A 15,847-nucleotide genomic window follows, 5' to 3' on the forward strand; every position below is an offset into this window, starting at 1 on the left:
ATAGAATCAACCAGAAAGCAGACGCATAAAAATAGATTGTCTTACCATAAAATTCTCCAAACCACGAGAAATTGAAATTTGGTAACTTTCCTTCCCATTAATATTTTGTTCAAAACATAATAAAAATAACAAGGGCATAACTTTATCTGTCGTATCAAAATTCTACATATAGAAATTGAACTAATAATCTACAGCTAGTGTTTAATCTTAGAGACAAAAATAAATTATAATTTATAAATGAAAAGAAATACAAGAGACAAACATGAATCATTTTAGTCAATTCCAAGTCGACATATTGGATTCTTCTTTATAAGCCCAAGATCCACCTGCGAAAAACAAGAAAAATACCACTTAGGATAATATCACTAGTATGCTTTAAAAACATAAAAAAGGACCCATCAATATAAATGACCAAAATAACCAGTTATGATTATCCCCGAAAAATACCTTGTGTCCAAAGAGATCTCTAATGTTATCTATCCCGTATAGTATCATCGTTGGCCTGTTTCCAGATAAATTAAGAAGTTAAAATCAATTTCCAGTGACGCCATATATATGTTGCATCACAAACCCCCTATATATTTTCATTAGATTTGTACAACAAAATTATAATAAGAATTTAAATTTCACAAATGAATTCATTTTATTCTCAGTTACGATTAAAGTGTTCTGAATTTTTTCAAACCTTTCAAGGGAAAGGCCCCATGCAATAACTTGGACATCTTCAGGAAGTCCCATCGGCTGCAACATTTCGGGTCTGAACATGCCAGAATTTCCTACCTCTACCCATTTTTTAAAGCCTTCATGATAACTGTTAAAAGTATTTGATTAATATGACATAATCTCAGGATATAATCAACATAAGGACAAGGCAAATAATCATTATAGAAAGACTCACCTAAAAATCTCCATGCTAGGTTCGGTGTATGGATTGTAAGCTGGTTTGAACTTCAGCTTGGTCATGCCTGAACTCAGTAACGAAATCACTTCTTTTAGTTAAAACCAATAAAAAGATTAATCATACTACTAAAGCCTGTCCTTAATACACTTGGCTGTGGATTTATTCCATGAAGTCTCCAACTTACATTCAACATTTAAATCTTTTTCAGTACAAGAGAAACATTACCTAAGCGTGAGAAGAAATCATGTAGGACTCCTATTAAGTCACAGAGAGTGAGTCCTAGATCGCATACAAGGCCTGAATTGAAATATGAAAATGTGACAATCACAAAATTCCAGAAAATTTATTGATAAATTTTAGTGTGAAGAATAAACATCTGGCAGGTCAAACCACAACAGAAGCTGAATAACCGTATGTAGTCTATTGCAGTAATTCCCCCCACCCCTTATTTAATATGATTTGAAATAGGACCATCAAAGGTGAACTGTTTTCATTTGCAAGATGAACAATTTGAAAAGGATTAAAATCACAGGGCCATTAACTTGTTAGCTCTCACATACCTTCTATTTGGTGGAACTCAGCAAGATGTGTACGATCAACTGCTTCATTTCTGAATACACGATCTATAGAGAAATATTTTTTGGGGGCAAATGGTTTCTGCATAGACATCCAAATGCACGGGAAAATAAAGAATGATGTAAGCTATAATTCAGAGCTAGAACTTGGAAAGCATAATCGCATATTGTCTGTGTCATAACTTGGTCAAGCTGAAATAAATAAATATACATTATATAGATATTTCAATCCAAAATCATCAGGAAGAATAAGAATATTAGGAGGCTTAAGAGGCACTAAACACCATGTAATAGTAAACAACCACAAGAACATGATAACAGCAAATTCAGACAGATACCTGTGCTAATTGGTAAAGCATCCTGGAGGAAACAGCAGTTGTATGGGTTCGCAGAAGGTTTTTATTTGCTTCCTCTCTCTTCCAGTCATATGCATACCTACCAAGAAAGAAATTGTAAGGTTTTTTCAGAAAACATTTTGGAAATAATCCATCCATCGATAGTAATTGCTAAAAAGTGTTGAGCTTGCTCAAGATCATACCCTCTAGACCCATAACCACCAGATTCATGAACTTGCCTCACTCTCTGAACATAATCTTCTGGCAAAATCTTTGTTGTTGAAGGAGCTGCAGATATATGTGTCACATGTTCTCAGAATAGAAACAGAATACAAAATTAGCACGATGAAAACAATTAAGGTTTTACTAACTTTCCAAAAAGAATGTATCATGTGAATCACGGGCTGGGTGTTGTTGGGGCTGGAACAAGGCATCAAAGTTCCAGAAGCTGCCAATTAAAACATTCAGATGTAAATTTAAGGCGAGAGCAGACATATAACCTGTTGGATTCAATATCACCTAAATAGTAAATAGGACATATAAGCAAGAATCAAGGGATCATGCAGACTAATAATATGATTTGAGATCTGGAAAATATATATTTTTTAAATGTCACTTCATTTGTGATGTTGTAATGCATTGTTCAGAATTTAGAACAGTTTCTTTTCAACGTCTGAAGCCACTACAGAAAGAAACTTTCCAAGAGGATTTCTCTATCATAACAAGAAAACAGTTCCATTAGTTACTTCAATATCATTCAAAGGCCCGATGAAACAATCAAAGCTATATTTTTCTCTCTTTTTTGAAAGGGGAAAACTTTGGTTTCTGGATTTAAATCTTAAGGGCTACAATATCCAAAGTCACCCACCTACACAAATTAAAACATTTTGTTTCACCTGCTTGCTTGAAAGCATCAGTGAAGACCAGAGCTTTTGTTTAGTTGAAAAGGGAGATGCAGAGAAAATTATCATTGGCAGTCTTCTTTCAACTATTATTATTCTATAAATTATTAAGTTTATTGTTATTTATACATTCCAAGTATGTTTCTTGAAAAAAATATTCCACATGTCATTTAACATCTTTGAGAGGACAGCAACACAACAGAACCTATCTAAATCTCAATCAGAGACACTAGGAAGCCATTGATATGGAAACTCACAAGGCAAAAATAAGATCAAGTTCCTTACATCATTGCCATCAACTTCAATTAAAAGATGATACATGGATATTTATTTAAAATTTTGCAACACAAAGATTATTGGGAAGAACATCCACATGTGAATACGGAGAACTTGATGACAAAGATACAAGGAACTTGATCTAAGTTTTGTCCAAACAATTATTACCTGCTCTCAACAAAATTATTTGTTGGCATCTCCTCAAATCTGCAGCACCAGAAATTAGCAAAAAAATGTTAAACTTGAAATATGAAACGAATATTTACCACAAAGACATCATCCTTCCAATTAACAAAGATAAGACTCACCCCATGCAGAGGAAAATCTGTTTCAGCTGAGCACGTACCTGAAAGTAGAGAAATTTCAGAAGTATTAAACACATGATGTATTGTTTTTTTCTCTTTTGAGGGATAGAAGCATCATTATTAATAACAAAAGTCTCATTCCATTAGGAAAGGTCAGCTAAATTGATCAAACATTGTCGTCGTGCTCTATAAAAAATAAAATTGGAATGACACAAATAAATTGTCAGTCTACATCATACAGATTTGACGAAATTTTATGTTGCCAGATAACAGCCAAGCCCAATCTTCCTTATTTTTTGGGCTAGGGATCAGCAATGTAAAGTGTGGCAATGAAGCACGTCATAGGTAGAGATTTTTTCTTTTGAATAAAAGCTACATCTTAAAATCATAATGCACAAAGGTACACAAAAAGTACTATTAAACAAACACAAAGATAAATAAACAATTATATGCTTTAATTAACATAAATAGGGGGTGTTGTAAAAGCTCTCCATGTAAAACTGCAAACTTAAACATGTAAAAGCACACTTTGTTCTTATAGTATAAAATTTTAACATTTGTTTAATCTTTTTTTTATTCTGAATATTTGTTTAATCTAAAAATCGAATGCTATTACTGTTACAATGGAGTTGGGGAAAATAAAAGGTATATCTCCTTGCCTTCAGCAATGGATGAAGACTGCCACCCTCAAGAGGTTGACCTTTAGCACTATAATTGTACTCCTTGAACTCAAGTTCCTTCCACTCACCACTGACAAAAAAAAATAAAGTCAGTCCATAAGATATGCAAATCCACAAAAAGTATTGTGCGCAAAGTAGACACTTGAAAACAGAGGTTATAATCCCCTTCACATTCAGTTTATGCAAAAAAATACCTCTGAAAATTATCACGAGTCAGATCAGTGACAACCTTCTTTCTTTTGGGCGCATAATTAGGACCTCTTTTCAATGAGTAACCCTTCCACGTCCTAAATCACAAGATACCAAGAAGAATTTCAATAATGAAAGAATAGTAAAAAGTCAATAACAGCGCATTCAGTATATCTGAAAAACTAACACAACCAAGATAAATTATTATTACTGTGGAACAATGAGCTTTCTCACTTTGAGTGCTTTGATCTCGTCTGAACCAATGTTCTGCATTTACAAAATTTCTAATGAGACATGAAAATTTCATAGGGAAAACTGCTAAAGAAAACGATAAACAACCCATAAAAAATTAGAAAGGAGGAACTAAAAAGGTCAACAATAATAGCCCCTCCAAACAAATAAAGGACGGTTTTCACCTTCACATCATTCAGAGTAGAGTCCAGGTACACCTCATAACTAAAGTGATCTCAAATCAAATCCCCCCTTCCCACTTCCTGTAACAGTCTCATACGTTGAGTTGAGTCTGATGCTCTATATAAAACCTTGCTATTTTTCCAAAAGTATTATTTCAAACTCAAGTTCTACCTTGTGTGCAAATAGCCAAAACACTCCATTTAAAAAGTGGATGATACCAACTAACGAGACTACCCTGCTGTCTACCCAATGAATAATTTTACATAGCTTGGTATATCTCAACAATTCGCCTCCTCAATTATCATAAAAGTTCCTACTGTTCCTAAATGAATAGAACATAAGTGAAAACCCCCTCCCTGCCCAAGAAAGAAAAAAAAAAACTCGGTTTTTCTTCAAATTGCTTCCTCTCAATGTACCTAAGAAGTTTACTGACAAAATTATTCATATTAGTATACATACCAGCCCCTGTTGTATCTGAAGAAGAAGATCTTTGACCTTATCATCCACATGTTGGACCTGCAGCAAGAAACAAGCTCGTTAAAAATACTCCGTAAATCATGAAGTCATCATTCCCATCTCAAAGTACAGAGTCCATTTCCATTACACACAAAATGCCACCTCAACCAAAGTACTAAAAATCTAAAACCAACATGTACCTTTCTAGACATCAGCTGTTTCCCCATATCCACCCATTTGTTCTTCGCAGCCTGAGCACAACCTATCTTAAAGACAGAAGGATCCAGCTTTTTCTACAACCACAAAAAGAAAAACGATCAAATTTATAATTTGTTAATAACACAACACGAATAAGTAGTAAAGAAGGGTGCGTGTAACAGTTAACACATGTAAACAACCTGAAGCTCTTCCTTAGAGATACCCTCTTGAGGAACGGCCAAAAAAAGTTGAACTTCAGGGGATCCTACAGTAGCATACGTTTTCCCTTCATCAGTGAGTACCCATGTTTCTCTCTTAATATCTTGCGCATCAACGTATCTGAAACCGTGCAAGCTCTTAACCACATTCACGATCTCGTTGTGGTCAATGCCGCATTCAGCTGCGAATTCACCCGAGTCTTTAATCTCATCGTTCTTCTCTAGGTATCCCAGAATTGCTTCTTCCGCCATTGCTTCGCCGCACAGCACAGTAGAAGACACAGCGTTTAGAAACAACTTCGGAATAAGATAGATACTAGATAGGTTCGCTAATATTGGGCCACATAACTTGGGTTGGGCCGGCCCAATAACAAAAGAAGAGTTAGTTAGTGAGTTTTGTAGTGTAGGGTTTTAGTACTACCAAGTTTAGCGAGAGCGGGGGTTCAAGCATAATGGCTTCCGCGGTGAGGTTGGCTTCAAGGTCCTTCTTCGCTAATCGTTCTAGAAGCTTCGTCAAGAGCTCAACGACGCCGTTTGTCTTCTCTTCGTCTTCCGCATCACGCATCTCTCGTGCTTCGAGGTACAATGTGCTTCAGCTTCTCTAATTTGAACTACTCTTATCAATCTGCAACTCTGCATTGCGTTTTTGGGTTTAAGTCTGCGGATTTCGTGTTTGATAGGGTTCTGTCGGTTGTGATAAGCGTTGAGTCGTTGATGCCTCTTCACAGTGCTATTGCTAATGCTAGGCTCACCTCCAATATCGCCTTCGATTCCACCTGCTGGAGCTCGCTTTCTCGAGGTACCGCTTTTCCCGTTATTTTACTTGTAATTGTGTCACTAATGATAGAATGTGTGTTGAGTTATCTGTTTTGCGCAATACTCGTAATTAACAATGATCTTTTGGATGATAATTATGCTCTAGAATATACACACGCATGCTTGCGTAATTGCTGTTTTTCTTTTAAGTAGATATTTAAAATTGATTTAATACGCGAAGGACAGGTTCATAATGTGATAAGAATTTATGAAAGAGAATTTTGTTGAAAGTAATAATTGTAATTCTGGAAAATAAATGAATATGTCAGGGAAAAAGAAATTAACTCTCATTGCATGGAATTTGGAATCACCACTCCCACCATTTTTGCAGGCTATGGTGATTCCTAGTTTGTAGGGAATAAGTTTTTGCTAACAAACATGAGATTACACATTCTACGGAATTGCTGTTCTGCGTATTAAACCTATAATAAGAGCAAGTCTGGTGTGGGAAATCAAATCAAAGTTTGCAGAAAGGTTATGAAATCTGAGTTTGAATTAAATGTCCATTTATATTGTAGTATTTGATTCTGTCAGGGATGGAAATGCTGTCCCTTTGTTTTTTGTATTTGCCTATTTGGTACACAGGAATGGGGTACACATGAAATGGAATCATGATTATGAATTATTCATTTGTTTATTAAATGGAAGGAGAACTGTCATATTTTTAATGAGACTTCTTTTGTACATCACTGGATTTGTGAAAAGATTTAGGCCTTTGGTAACTGGCATCTATTTGTTGTTACTCTTGACAGATATCTATTTGGTGCATTTGGTAATTTGCAAATGTTTTTATGAAGTAAAGAATAAGAATTATAGGCATTCGGTCTAAATGTTCAGACCCCAAATGAGATGTTCTTCCCAATTTCCAACACCATGTGTGAGATTCTGTGAAATTTAAGATTGCTATGTTTGTATGAAAATAAGAATAATTCAAAGCATTTAGGATAGCACTAGCAATAAGGACTAAAGGAGGTCTTGGCTATAGGAATAACTTAAGCTCCCATTATTGGATGACATTATAAATGTAGGGATACAAGATTCTGTGTTAATTTACATATTGGTGTAAAAATAAGCATATACCAAATTCCTCCTAATTGTAGTATCACACTATCAGATGAGTGCCCAGTGTGGTAATTACCTTCTTTATGCACATCCTGATAACTTCTTTTACTTTGTTGTATAGGACTTAAAAAAACATTGTGACAGGCCTGCTGGATCCATTCAAGATGAAAGAAAAAATTAAAAAGAAAGAATCATAACTTTTCTTTTGTCTCGCCCTAGGATGGGAAAAGATCATCAAACATTTAAATTGTGGTCAGTTGTACTCTGATTCCCTCCAACTGCAGACTTGTATAATTGGATTTCCTCATTGCCTGAAAATAGATGACCAACATGCTCCCAATTGCTCTTTCTCAAAATCTTCTTGAATGGATTAACAATAAGATGTCAGCTTCCTTAAGGATGTTAAAATGATGTTTCGGGTATATCTGTTAGAGATCAAAGAGTGTATTTACTCCCTATTTTTCGTTGGGTCCTTGTTAAAGCGTCATATTCTGTCCGCTTTCCCCTCTCTTTATGTATGGTACGTTAATGGTATAATGGCATTGTATTCAACCATCGATTTAGCCCACAATGGGAAGTGAAACTAATTTGAGAACGGAAAATTGTCATGTAATTGGTCTCGGACTGCTAATATTTAATTATAATATATCGTTATCTTATTGTTATAATACTAAATTTAAATTTCAAAAGTCGAAGATGTCTACTTGTGCCATGGTTTGTGCTTTCAAGTTTTTCACTGAGGACATAATGGATTATGGTCATTTTTCCCTCGATTTACATATTTCCAATGTTGAAATTTCTTTCTTCGTCATGTCTATGGGGAGGAAAATAAAAATTCCTTGAAACTTATTTCCTGGATTTTTTACTCCCTCCTGCTGATTGTAATCCATATTTTTCCTTGATGTGTCCTAGACTTTGCAGTTCCTCGGTGACAGAGTCAAAGACTAAAGGATACCATCATATCAAATACTAGTTGGGTTGCATTAGAGTTAATGTTGGTTCACATCTTACTCCTGGTCTATTTCCTTTATGGCATACCTTGGAGCATCATCACAGTCCAGTCTGAAAAATAATACTATTCTTTTAATAATGTAAACCTCCTATATATTTTCACAAGATTGTGTTATAAGGTTAAGGTTCTAAAATTTGATGAATTATCTTTAGCCTTCCTTTTGAATTATGCTTCAGAAAAGTGCCCACCAATCCCATTGGTCCAGAAATCATTATCTGTAACATTTTTAAAATATGATATTTGACACTATTTTTTTATAATATATATCACCGGGTTAAGCCTCCTGATAGACTTTATATGAGTAATGCGTCCCCCATCCCACTTTTTTCCCCTTCAGTTTTTCGGTCCAGGATAAGGGATGGGGGAGGTGGTATTTTACAGATTGTAGTGTCGACCTTTGCCCACATGCATATGTCTCCCAAATTCTTACTCGTAAGCTACTGAGTGGGGGTTACCAAAGATTTTTTTGATCATTTCGTTTTTTGGTTTTCCAGCTAGGTGAGAGACCAAGAACATGTTTGAATTTTTGTCTGGGGTGTTCTAAAGTCAGTTTGGGTAGCAAATTCAGTTTTTGTGTTGGTTATGTTATTTTGAAACCAAGTTTACATGAAAGCAAGACTAAGGTTCCTTTCGTAAGCTTAATTTGTAAAATGAAAATTACTCCAAAATTAAGTTTGCTTACTGTTATGGTAAGGACTCGGGACCAAAGTAAGGACAAATTTTGAATAAATACCTTTCGACAGAAGTTTTGAAGTTGATGAAAAAGGAGGATACATCTTTTAGTTTAAATTAAGAGTTGTATGATGTTTATAGTGAATACTTATATTTTTATTAATCCTGCATTCTATATCTTTTATTTTAAAAATATCAAATTAGTAAATATTTTATTAGAAGTGAAAGATTTGTCCTTCCAACTTTGAACTTTCTAAGAAGGGAATAGTGGAGAAAATAAATTCAAGAGGAGGATTAGGGTGGTATTTAATTTAAGTGTTTATTTTCTGTTTTTATTTTTTGAAAATAATTTTTATTTTTTAAATTTTTAAAATTTAAAAAGATGTATCGAGGAGAAAGTATTCTATGGTGTCATCAAGTTTCTACTTCTTCAAGAAAAGATCGAAAATAGTGATTTGTTGTTTTCAGTTTTTGGTTTGATTTTGAAAATATTTTTAGATTTTCTAAATTTTAAATAAATATATTTTCACTTTTATATTATTTTTTAAAAATAAAAAAACACTCAAATAATTATCTAGAATTGGCATCCGTTACTGCCACTGCTAATTTACGTAACTTGGAGTCAAACACGCCCTCTTCTGTTGGTTAAAGTTTAACTCATGTATTAGTAGTTTTTGGCATTGGATGACGGAAATTGTTTTCATAAGAAACTCCAAATTATTTAGTTATTAATTTAATTCGTATGCACTGTGACACTCATTGACACATTTATTCATTTTTATCACTTTAATGAGAAGATAAGATAATAATACTCCAAAACATTGCTAAAATTATTATATACTTGCTAGATATCAATTAAACTCTTATTTATTGACGTTTTAAATTTTAATATAATATAATTAATTTTTTGTGTGTTTTGTTTGACAAATGATTTAATTTGATTTACTTTTAGCTATTAGTATGATTGAGTTTTTTTTTTTACAAGAGAAAATCAGTTGCTTTCCATTAATATGATAGAGTGAATACAATTAGGAATATCATAGAAATAATTATTGATAGGATTCTTTAATGACGTCCTGGTTAATGCATGCGCAGCAAAATTAGCCCGACAATAAGCAAATTGAATATAAAAAGATGGATTACAAATAAGCATATGTCCTATGCTATCTACCAAAACTCAAAATTCAGTAGTGCTATTATTTCGGCTTTTGACTTGATTTACTAAGCCTTTGCAATCACTCTCAAAAATCACTACCGAGAATGGTAATTGTTCCACCCACTTCATAGCTTTAAACATGGCTAAAGTCTCTTTTTCTTGTACCTCCATTACAACATCAATCCACCCTGTACAAAATTGCCTTCTCCATCTCGAAGCACACAACCAAAACCTGATTTGCCACTATCATTAAAGAATGCAACATCAGTATTGCATTTCAACTTGCCTTGAGGTGGTTTCTGCCAATCTAAATCAGTAGGGGGGAACTAGGCAATTGTACCTGGTATTTTCTGCACTGAAGCTCTTCAAACACTTAAACACCATCTCTGAAAACGATTCTACATTATTCAGCAATGGCTCAATCCAAGACCATAATCCAATCTTTTCCCACATAACAATACTATTATGACAAGTAATGAAATAATGAAAAGAATTCTCCAATTCAATGCTATAGAAAAGGCAAATTGCTGGACAATGAATACCTCTCGTTTGGAGTTGAATCCGTGTAGGGAGACATTCTCTGCATACGCGCCAGATAAGAGAGTCTTGACCTTATGAGGAACTTCCAACTCATATATCATTCCAGTCCCCAGGTACTTGATTCTACTGAATGTTCCCAAAATGATTCATGAGTACCATCTTTGATTAAATCCCGGGAACTCCAAATGCTACGCCAGACAAGGCTTGGACCATAACCAAGATTGGAGTCCAAGAAATCCCCCAAGGAATAATGTTTACAATTTTGCTAAATTAGCGGTCAAAACTATTAACATTTTATTAATATGAATTGGGGCTCATGTTATCCATTTGTTGATGCAACATATTTTCATAAAAGGCTAGATTAATTTAACCTTAAACTACTTTATTTTAAAGTGTTGTCAAAAGATTATTTGAATCTTTCTCAAATCTCTAAGATATTTTTGTAAGAAAAGTATTAGGAACACACTCCTCTTAATGTATTCTTTTAAAATTTATTAAAAATTATAAAATCACAAGAAAGAATTATAAAATAACATGAGAGACTCAATTTTTTTTTTTAAATTTCGATAATTTTCAACCAATAAAAAAATGTTTAAAAAAGGATATTAAAGAGTGTCTTAGTATTTCTGTTGTTGCAATGGTTGTTTGTCAATATATTGATTTCATATTTACTTTGAAAAATCTCCATTGAACGAACACCTGTCTGTAATTTAGCGTACTTGGACGGGCTTCGACCTCTTTAATGAAAATTAAAAAATAATAAAAGAAGTGTATGTGTGTGTGCTTGTAATTCTAACTTGGCAAGGAATCCATCCATTCCAATCCATCATCTCCCTACAACGAAGACAGGGAGGGAATGAACGAACCTAAGAACAGATCTCACTTTATGTCCTTTTCAATTCACATACACAGACCAACCCCTAAATCTCCATAACACATTCATTCTCTCTTTCTCTCTAACTCTCTGGATAAGATCTTCAGATACAGAGGGACCCCACTTCCTCCATTAACATAATAACAATATCCATAACTTCTCAATACCAAAACTCAGAAGAACCCATATGATCTGGGTTGTTCCCGTGATGAAGACGAATCCTCGTTTCTTTTGAGGACTATGCTTTGGTCTGATCCTCCTCCCCTCGGCGCCGATTCTGGGTGTGAGCCAAAAAGCTTTCTTTTTTTTCGCTCCATTACCAATTCGTTTGTTTTTCTTTTCGGCAAAGTAGAAGATATTTGTGGTGAGTGCGGTGTGGTGGTTGGGTTGGGTTGGGCGTTAAATAAATAATGCTTTTCCGGTTTCGGTCATATGTTCGCATCAATGCATGGTTCCTGCTAGTGATGCTTTTGTCCTGTTCCTCTGTCTTTTTTTGGCGGCTATCTTGTCTTAATCTCTACATAGCAGATTCTTTCATTTGCTTTGCGTTTTTTTTTTTCTCTCCGGTGATTAGTTCTGTTGCTCGATCCATTTGTTTCACTGCATGTGTGTGGTTAGACACTTAAACTTTTTGTTTTTCTGCGGCAAATTGGTGGATTGTCTTCGATATGGTGTAATTTACTGTTCAATAAAAAAACAAAAAAACAGGGTATCAATCGGATTACAGAAAGAGACACTGTTTTCTGCAGATTTAGCCACCGATTTTTTTGATATATTCGAGGACTTTCTAGATTTATCTCCTTCACTCCCTCTTATCCTCTTTTTGTCTCTTCTTTCTTCAGGTTCGGACCTTTATTATTATTATTATTATTATTATTATTATTATTATTATTATTCGTTTCTTCGGTTCATCTATTATCTTTTGGTTTCCTGAATCCATTTCTTTCTACGGTTATCTTATCTTATTGGCTACCATCTTCCCTATCTTCCTCAACTGGGTTCTGCGTATTGTTTTAAGTTTAGGCTTGTTTCATTTTAGTATTTGATTGCTAATTTTATATTTCTGTATTCATTTGTTTATTTATTTATTTATTACTTTGTTTCATTCACGATTCTAGATGAGCTCTAAGGTTAGTGAGGGGGTTATTTCCTTTATGTTAGATTTAATCCCCTTCCCCTTTATCATGCTAATGTATAAATGGTTGTTGCCTTTTTTGTCCTCCATATGTCCAGATTTTCTTCTGTGAATTTGAACTGAATTGAATTCGCTTGGTTGCTGCTGGCTTCTGTGCTTCCTGTTTAACTTATTTCCAGTGGATTATTGTTGGCACAAGTTATTGGTCTAATTGAAATGAAAGAATTTGAGTGAAGAGGAGAATTAGACTGTCTGATCTGGCTATGGAGAATTCTTATAAGGCTAATGGAAATGGACCAACTGAGAATGGATACTCTGTTGCAAGGCATTCTTATCAACCCTCCTTGAAGGGGTCATTACCTTGGCTGGACATAAGGGTGTTTTATGTAAGAGTGTGCAAGTGTGAGCTTGATGATTCCACTCCTGGATTTCTTACACTGAATCATGTTCCTTTGAATCCTGACACTCTTCTTGAAATTAATGGTGTTCGTACTAGTATATATTCTGATGGGATGTCAACCCTTCTCAAGAGAGACAGGGTAGATAGAAAATCAGAAGAAGTGACATTTGTAAGCACTGACAGCATAAGGATGAGTGGTAGTGTCAAGTTCGAGGTGTTTGATAAAGATGTTCTGCTGCTTTCCGGTGCTTTAGAATTGTGTAATACCAATGGTGTTGTTGGGGAATCAAGTTATAATGGACAAAGGTGGAGTATGAACTGCGAGTCATATATAATTCCAGGCACCAGCTTCTTTAAGGGGAAACAATTGCTGTTGCCAGACTCAAGTCTCCCAACAATTGAGGTCTACATTGCGGGCTCCTTCTTGAGTACTCCAATTATCTTGACAAAAACCTTGCAGCTTTCTCAGAAAAAGCATGCAAAGAAGGGGGTGTTGGATGCAATTCCAGAGCATGAGGCCAGTGAAAATGGGAAAGATACTTCTTCAACCCTTTCTTTGCAGGTAATTAGTGCTTGTTCAGTAATGTTTTTGGTGTGCTTCTTATATTGTCCTCTTTTGCCATGTCAGTTCATCGGCCGAGTTAACTCCATGCCTGTTTTTGCGATGTCTGACTTTGCTTTTACTGCCTCAATGCACCTTGCAATTGAGTCATTTGAAACTTGAGATTGTTTAACAGATATTAACATTTGTGTCTGATGGATATCGGGGCCTCTGAGATTAGCAGATGGGACATACATAATATAACTATGATACAAATACAACTGAATAACCTTTGATCTGTGTCCGATGTTTTACTTTCCTTCTTAAAATTATTTTGTTCAGTTATGTATTGTTTTTTATGCATAGCTAGCTGTCAAGAAAAGGATACCATTAATGTCCATTTCTTCATTTAAGTTTGGTCCCCCCTTGACCACATCCAATTAGCTAACAGCAATACATACCGAGTGTTGAAATTTCTCCCCAGACAAGATGTGGAAAATTGATAGCCAAACCAAGTGGAATTTGAAAAATATCCACTGTTTTTCACAAATTATAGATCATCCTTCTTAATATTAACATGCCAATCCTGCAGGCCCCAGATTACCTTTACGACAAACATGAAGATGAAGATTATAACAGCGTCTACCCAGGAACAGCATATGCTGATGGAGAAGATGGAGAACTCTCATGGTTCAATGCTGGTGTTAGGGTCGGTGTTGGTATTGGACTTAGTGTTTGTCTTGGCATTGGCATTGGTGTTGGCTTGCTTGTTAAAACCTACCAAGGCACCACTAGCCACTTTAGAAGACGGCTGTTCTGATTGGTGCTTCTATTTAAGCTTAAAATACTCTGCTTTTTGTCCATCTCCCTCTTAATCCAAAGACAGCTAACCTTATTTTTTGTCCATCTCCCTCTTGATCCATAGACAACAGGTTAAATATCTTGTCCAACTGAGTGGAGGTTTTTTTTTGGCTTACTTTCTGTATGTAATATAGTTTATTTTTAGTGCAATTCTATGCGAGTTATGATATTAAGTAAAGCAGCAAGAAGTTTTCAATTATTTGCCCTGCTTATTTGAACCGGTGATAACATGATTTAACTTGGGGGGGGGGGGGGGCAGTTTTGATTTTCCTATTGAATATTAATCGTAATAATCCTCCTTCAACAAAGTAATAAGAAACTAGTTCCAAAATGTGTCTATGGTCTTAAAAAAAACTGTATTTTCCTTTATGACAATTGTGTTTCATATTCATTTATTGGTTGAATGGAATAAGTACAAGAGGAGTTGACTGGTCTGCCTACTTCATGGAATTGTGACTTTTTCCTTCTTCCCGGGCCAAATTAGTAGGTACCTTGCAATTTAAGCATGTTTGGATAGGCCTCAAAATCATGATAGGCCATGGTTAACTTTAAAGCCTCCAAACTTATCATTTTATTGATAGACCATGGTTAACTTTATAACCTCCAAACATATCATTTTATTGACAATTTCTTCGAGCATTTCAACAACAAAAAAAAAAAAATCCTCATCCACTTAGCTTTGTGTATCTGAATTTCGAGACTTTTTTTTTTTTCCGAATGAACTCATGTTATTAAAATTTTCATTCTGTTTTGTTGAGCTATAAAATTAATGGAGGAGAACTAAAAAAATGCAGGACTAAACATTATATAACATTGAATCAAGTATTATATTTTCTCTATTTTTTTCTTTAATTTAAGCTTCTAGGTCAAATATTACTTGTGAATCAACTACCTTTAATACTTTCGGATGCTTTTTTAAAAAAAAAATTGTTGGTGAAGGAAAGGCTACGCCCAAAACAAAACAACACTAAAATCCTATAAGAAAATAATAAAGTATCTGCCATTAAGGCACTAAATAAAATCAAGAGGAAACTTAAATATCCTAAACTGGCAGAGTGAGCTGAGATGCTTTGCGAAATAGTCCGCAATTTATAAGCTTTATAAGGACATGCATCCAGTCAACACACCGCTGCCAATTCCCTTATGAATATCCTGAATCATAAATAAGTTCTTCAAACAATAGTTTAAGTTATGACTGAAGTTTCATATACGCAAAGGCAAATAATAATAATAGTAATTGAGCTAAGTTTTTTGGAAAGTAGTTCAAATTTAAAATAAAAAATATTAAATCCATATTAAATTCGTAAATTTGAAACATTGTAATTGTAC

At 34.5% G+C, this 15,847-nt stretch overlaps 3 protein-coding genes and 1 long non-coding RNA gene across 9 annotated transcripts; 2 read left to right on the forward strand and 2 right to left on the reverse strand.

Annotated features, from left to right (window-relative positions):
* Positions 1-71: 71 nt before the first annotated feature.
* LOC100777795 (phenylalanine--tRNA ligase alpha subunit, cytoplasmic) lies at positions 72-5,751 on the reverse strand. Its single transcript, XM_003540997.5, has 17 exons — positions 5,432-5,751; positions 5,234-5,326; positions 5,037-5,093; positions 4,375-4,430; positions 4,169-4,261; positions 3,954-4,044; positions 3,298-3,335; positions 3,158-3,196; positions 2,183-2,259; positions 2,015-2,099; positions 1,815-1,911; positions 1,462-1,558; positions 1,127-1,198; positions 899-965; positions 686-811; positions 448-502; positions 72-326 (listed from the first exon to the last, which is right to left on the reverse strand). Exons 1-17 carry the CDS (start codon positions 5,699-5,701, stop codon positions 273-275), a joined length of 1,467 nt encoding a protein of 488 aa, XP_003541045.1. The 5' UTR covers positions 5,702-5,751; the 3' UTR covers positions 72-272.
* Positions 5,752-5,852: 101 nt separating this feature from the next.
* Positions 5,853-8,472, forward strand: LOC100305874 (protein NONRESPONDING TO OXYLIPINS 2, mitochondrial). Of its 3 annotated transcripts, none has more exons than XM_003541000.5 (3): positions 5,853-6,029; positions 6,130-6,248; positions 8,240-8,472. In XM_003541000.5, the coding sequence occupies exons 1-3, from the start codon at positions 5,902-5,904 to the stop codon at positions 8,257-8,259; spliced, it is 267 nt and encodes an 88-aa protein (XP_003541048.1). In that variant the 5' UTR covers positions 5,853-5,901; the 3' UTR covers positions 8,260-8,472. The 3 variants fall into 3 exon arrangements, with proteins under 3 accessions (XP_003541048.1, XP_003541047.1, XP_040863343.1); XM_003540999.5 differs by lacking the exon at positions 8,240-8,472 and adding an exon at positions 7,449-7,767; XM_041007409.1 differs by lacking the exon at positions 8,240-8,472 and adding an exon at positions 6,597-7,110.
* Positions 8,473-10,111: 1,639 nt separating this feature from the next.
* Positions 10,112-10,849, reverse strand: LOC121173184 (uncharacterized). Its single transcript, XR_005887560.1, has 2 exons — positions 10,710-10,849; positions 10,112-10,553 (listed from the first exon to the last, which is right to left on the reverse strand). It is a non-coding gene; the product is annotated as an uncharacterized lncRNA (long non-coding RNA).
* LOC100784585 (uncharacterized protein At1g01500) lies at positions 10,842-14,717 on the forward strand. Of its 4 annotated transcripts, none has more exons than XM_006592038.3 (3): positions 10,842-11,945; positions 12,815-13,678; positions 14,250-14,717. In XM_006592038.3, the coding sequence occupies exons 2-3, from the start codon at positions 12,980-12,982 to the stop codon at positions 14,475-14,477; spliced, it is 927 nt and encodes a 308-aa protein (XP_006592101.1). In that variant the 5' UTR covers positions 10,842-11,945; positions 12,815-12,979; the 3' UTR covers positions 14,478-14,717. The 4 variants fall into 4 exon arrangements, with proteins under 4 accessions (XP_006592101.1, XP_014619969.1, XP_006592102.1 ...); XM_014764483.2 differs by having other exon boundaries at positions 10,842-11,862; XM_006592039.3 differs by lacking the exon at positions 10,842-11,945 and adding an exon at positions 11,969-12,423.
* The last annotated feature ends 1,130 nt before the right edge of the window (positions 14,718-15,847 follow it).

The sequence above is a fragment of the Glycine max genome, chromosome 12 (genome assembly GCF_000004515.6).
Source record: "Glycine max cultivar Williams 82 chromosome 12, Glycine_max_v4.0, whole genome shotgun sequence".
Lineage (NCBI taxonomy): Eukaryota > Viridiplantae > Streptophyta > Magnoliopsida > Fabales > Fabaceae > Glycine > Glycine max.

Excerpts from the sequence above, each read along its gene's own strand:
- LOC100784585 (XM_006592038.3), top strand. The coding sequence starts at position 12,980 with ATGGAGAATTCTTATAAGGCTAATGGAAATGGACCAACTGAGAATGGA. Across the intron at positions 13,679-14,249 it reads CTTCAACCCTTTCTTTGCAG|GCCCCAGATTACCTTTACGA; the intron begins GTAATTAGTGCT and ends CCAATCCTGCAG.
- LOC100305874 (XM_003541000.5), top strand. The coding sequence starts at position 5,902 with ATGGCTTCCGCGGTGAGGTTGGCTTCAAGGTCCTTCTTCGCTAATCGT. Across the intron at positions 6,030-6,129 it reads CGCATCTCTCGTGCTTCGAG|GGTTCTGTCGGTTGTGATAA; the intron begins GTACAATGTGCT and ends CGTGTTTGATAG. Across the intron at positions 6,249-8,239 it reads CTGGAGCTCGCTTTCTCGAG|ACTTTGCAGTTCCTCGGTGA; the intron begins GTACCGCTTTTC and ends GATGTGTCCTAG.
- LOC100777795 (XM_003540997.5), bottom strand. The coding sequence starts at position 5,701 with ATGGCGGAAGAAGCAATTCTGGGATACCTAGAGAAGAACGATGAGATT. Across the intron at positions 5,327-5,431 it reads TCTCTAAGGAAGAGCTTCAG|AAAAAGCTGGATCCTTCTGT; the intron begins GTTGTTTACATG and ends TTGTGGTTGTAG. Across the intron at positions 3,336-3,953 it reads GTCTTCATCCATTGCTGAAG|GTACGTGCTCAGCTGAAACA; the intron begins GCAAGGAGATAT and ends CTCTACTTTCAG.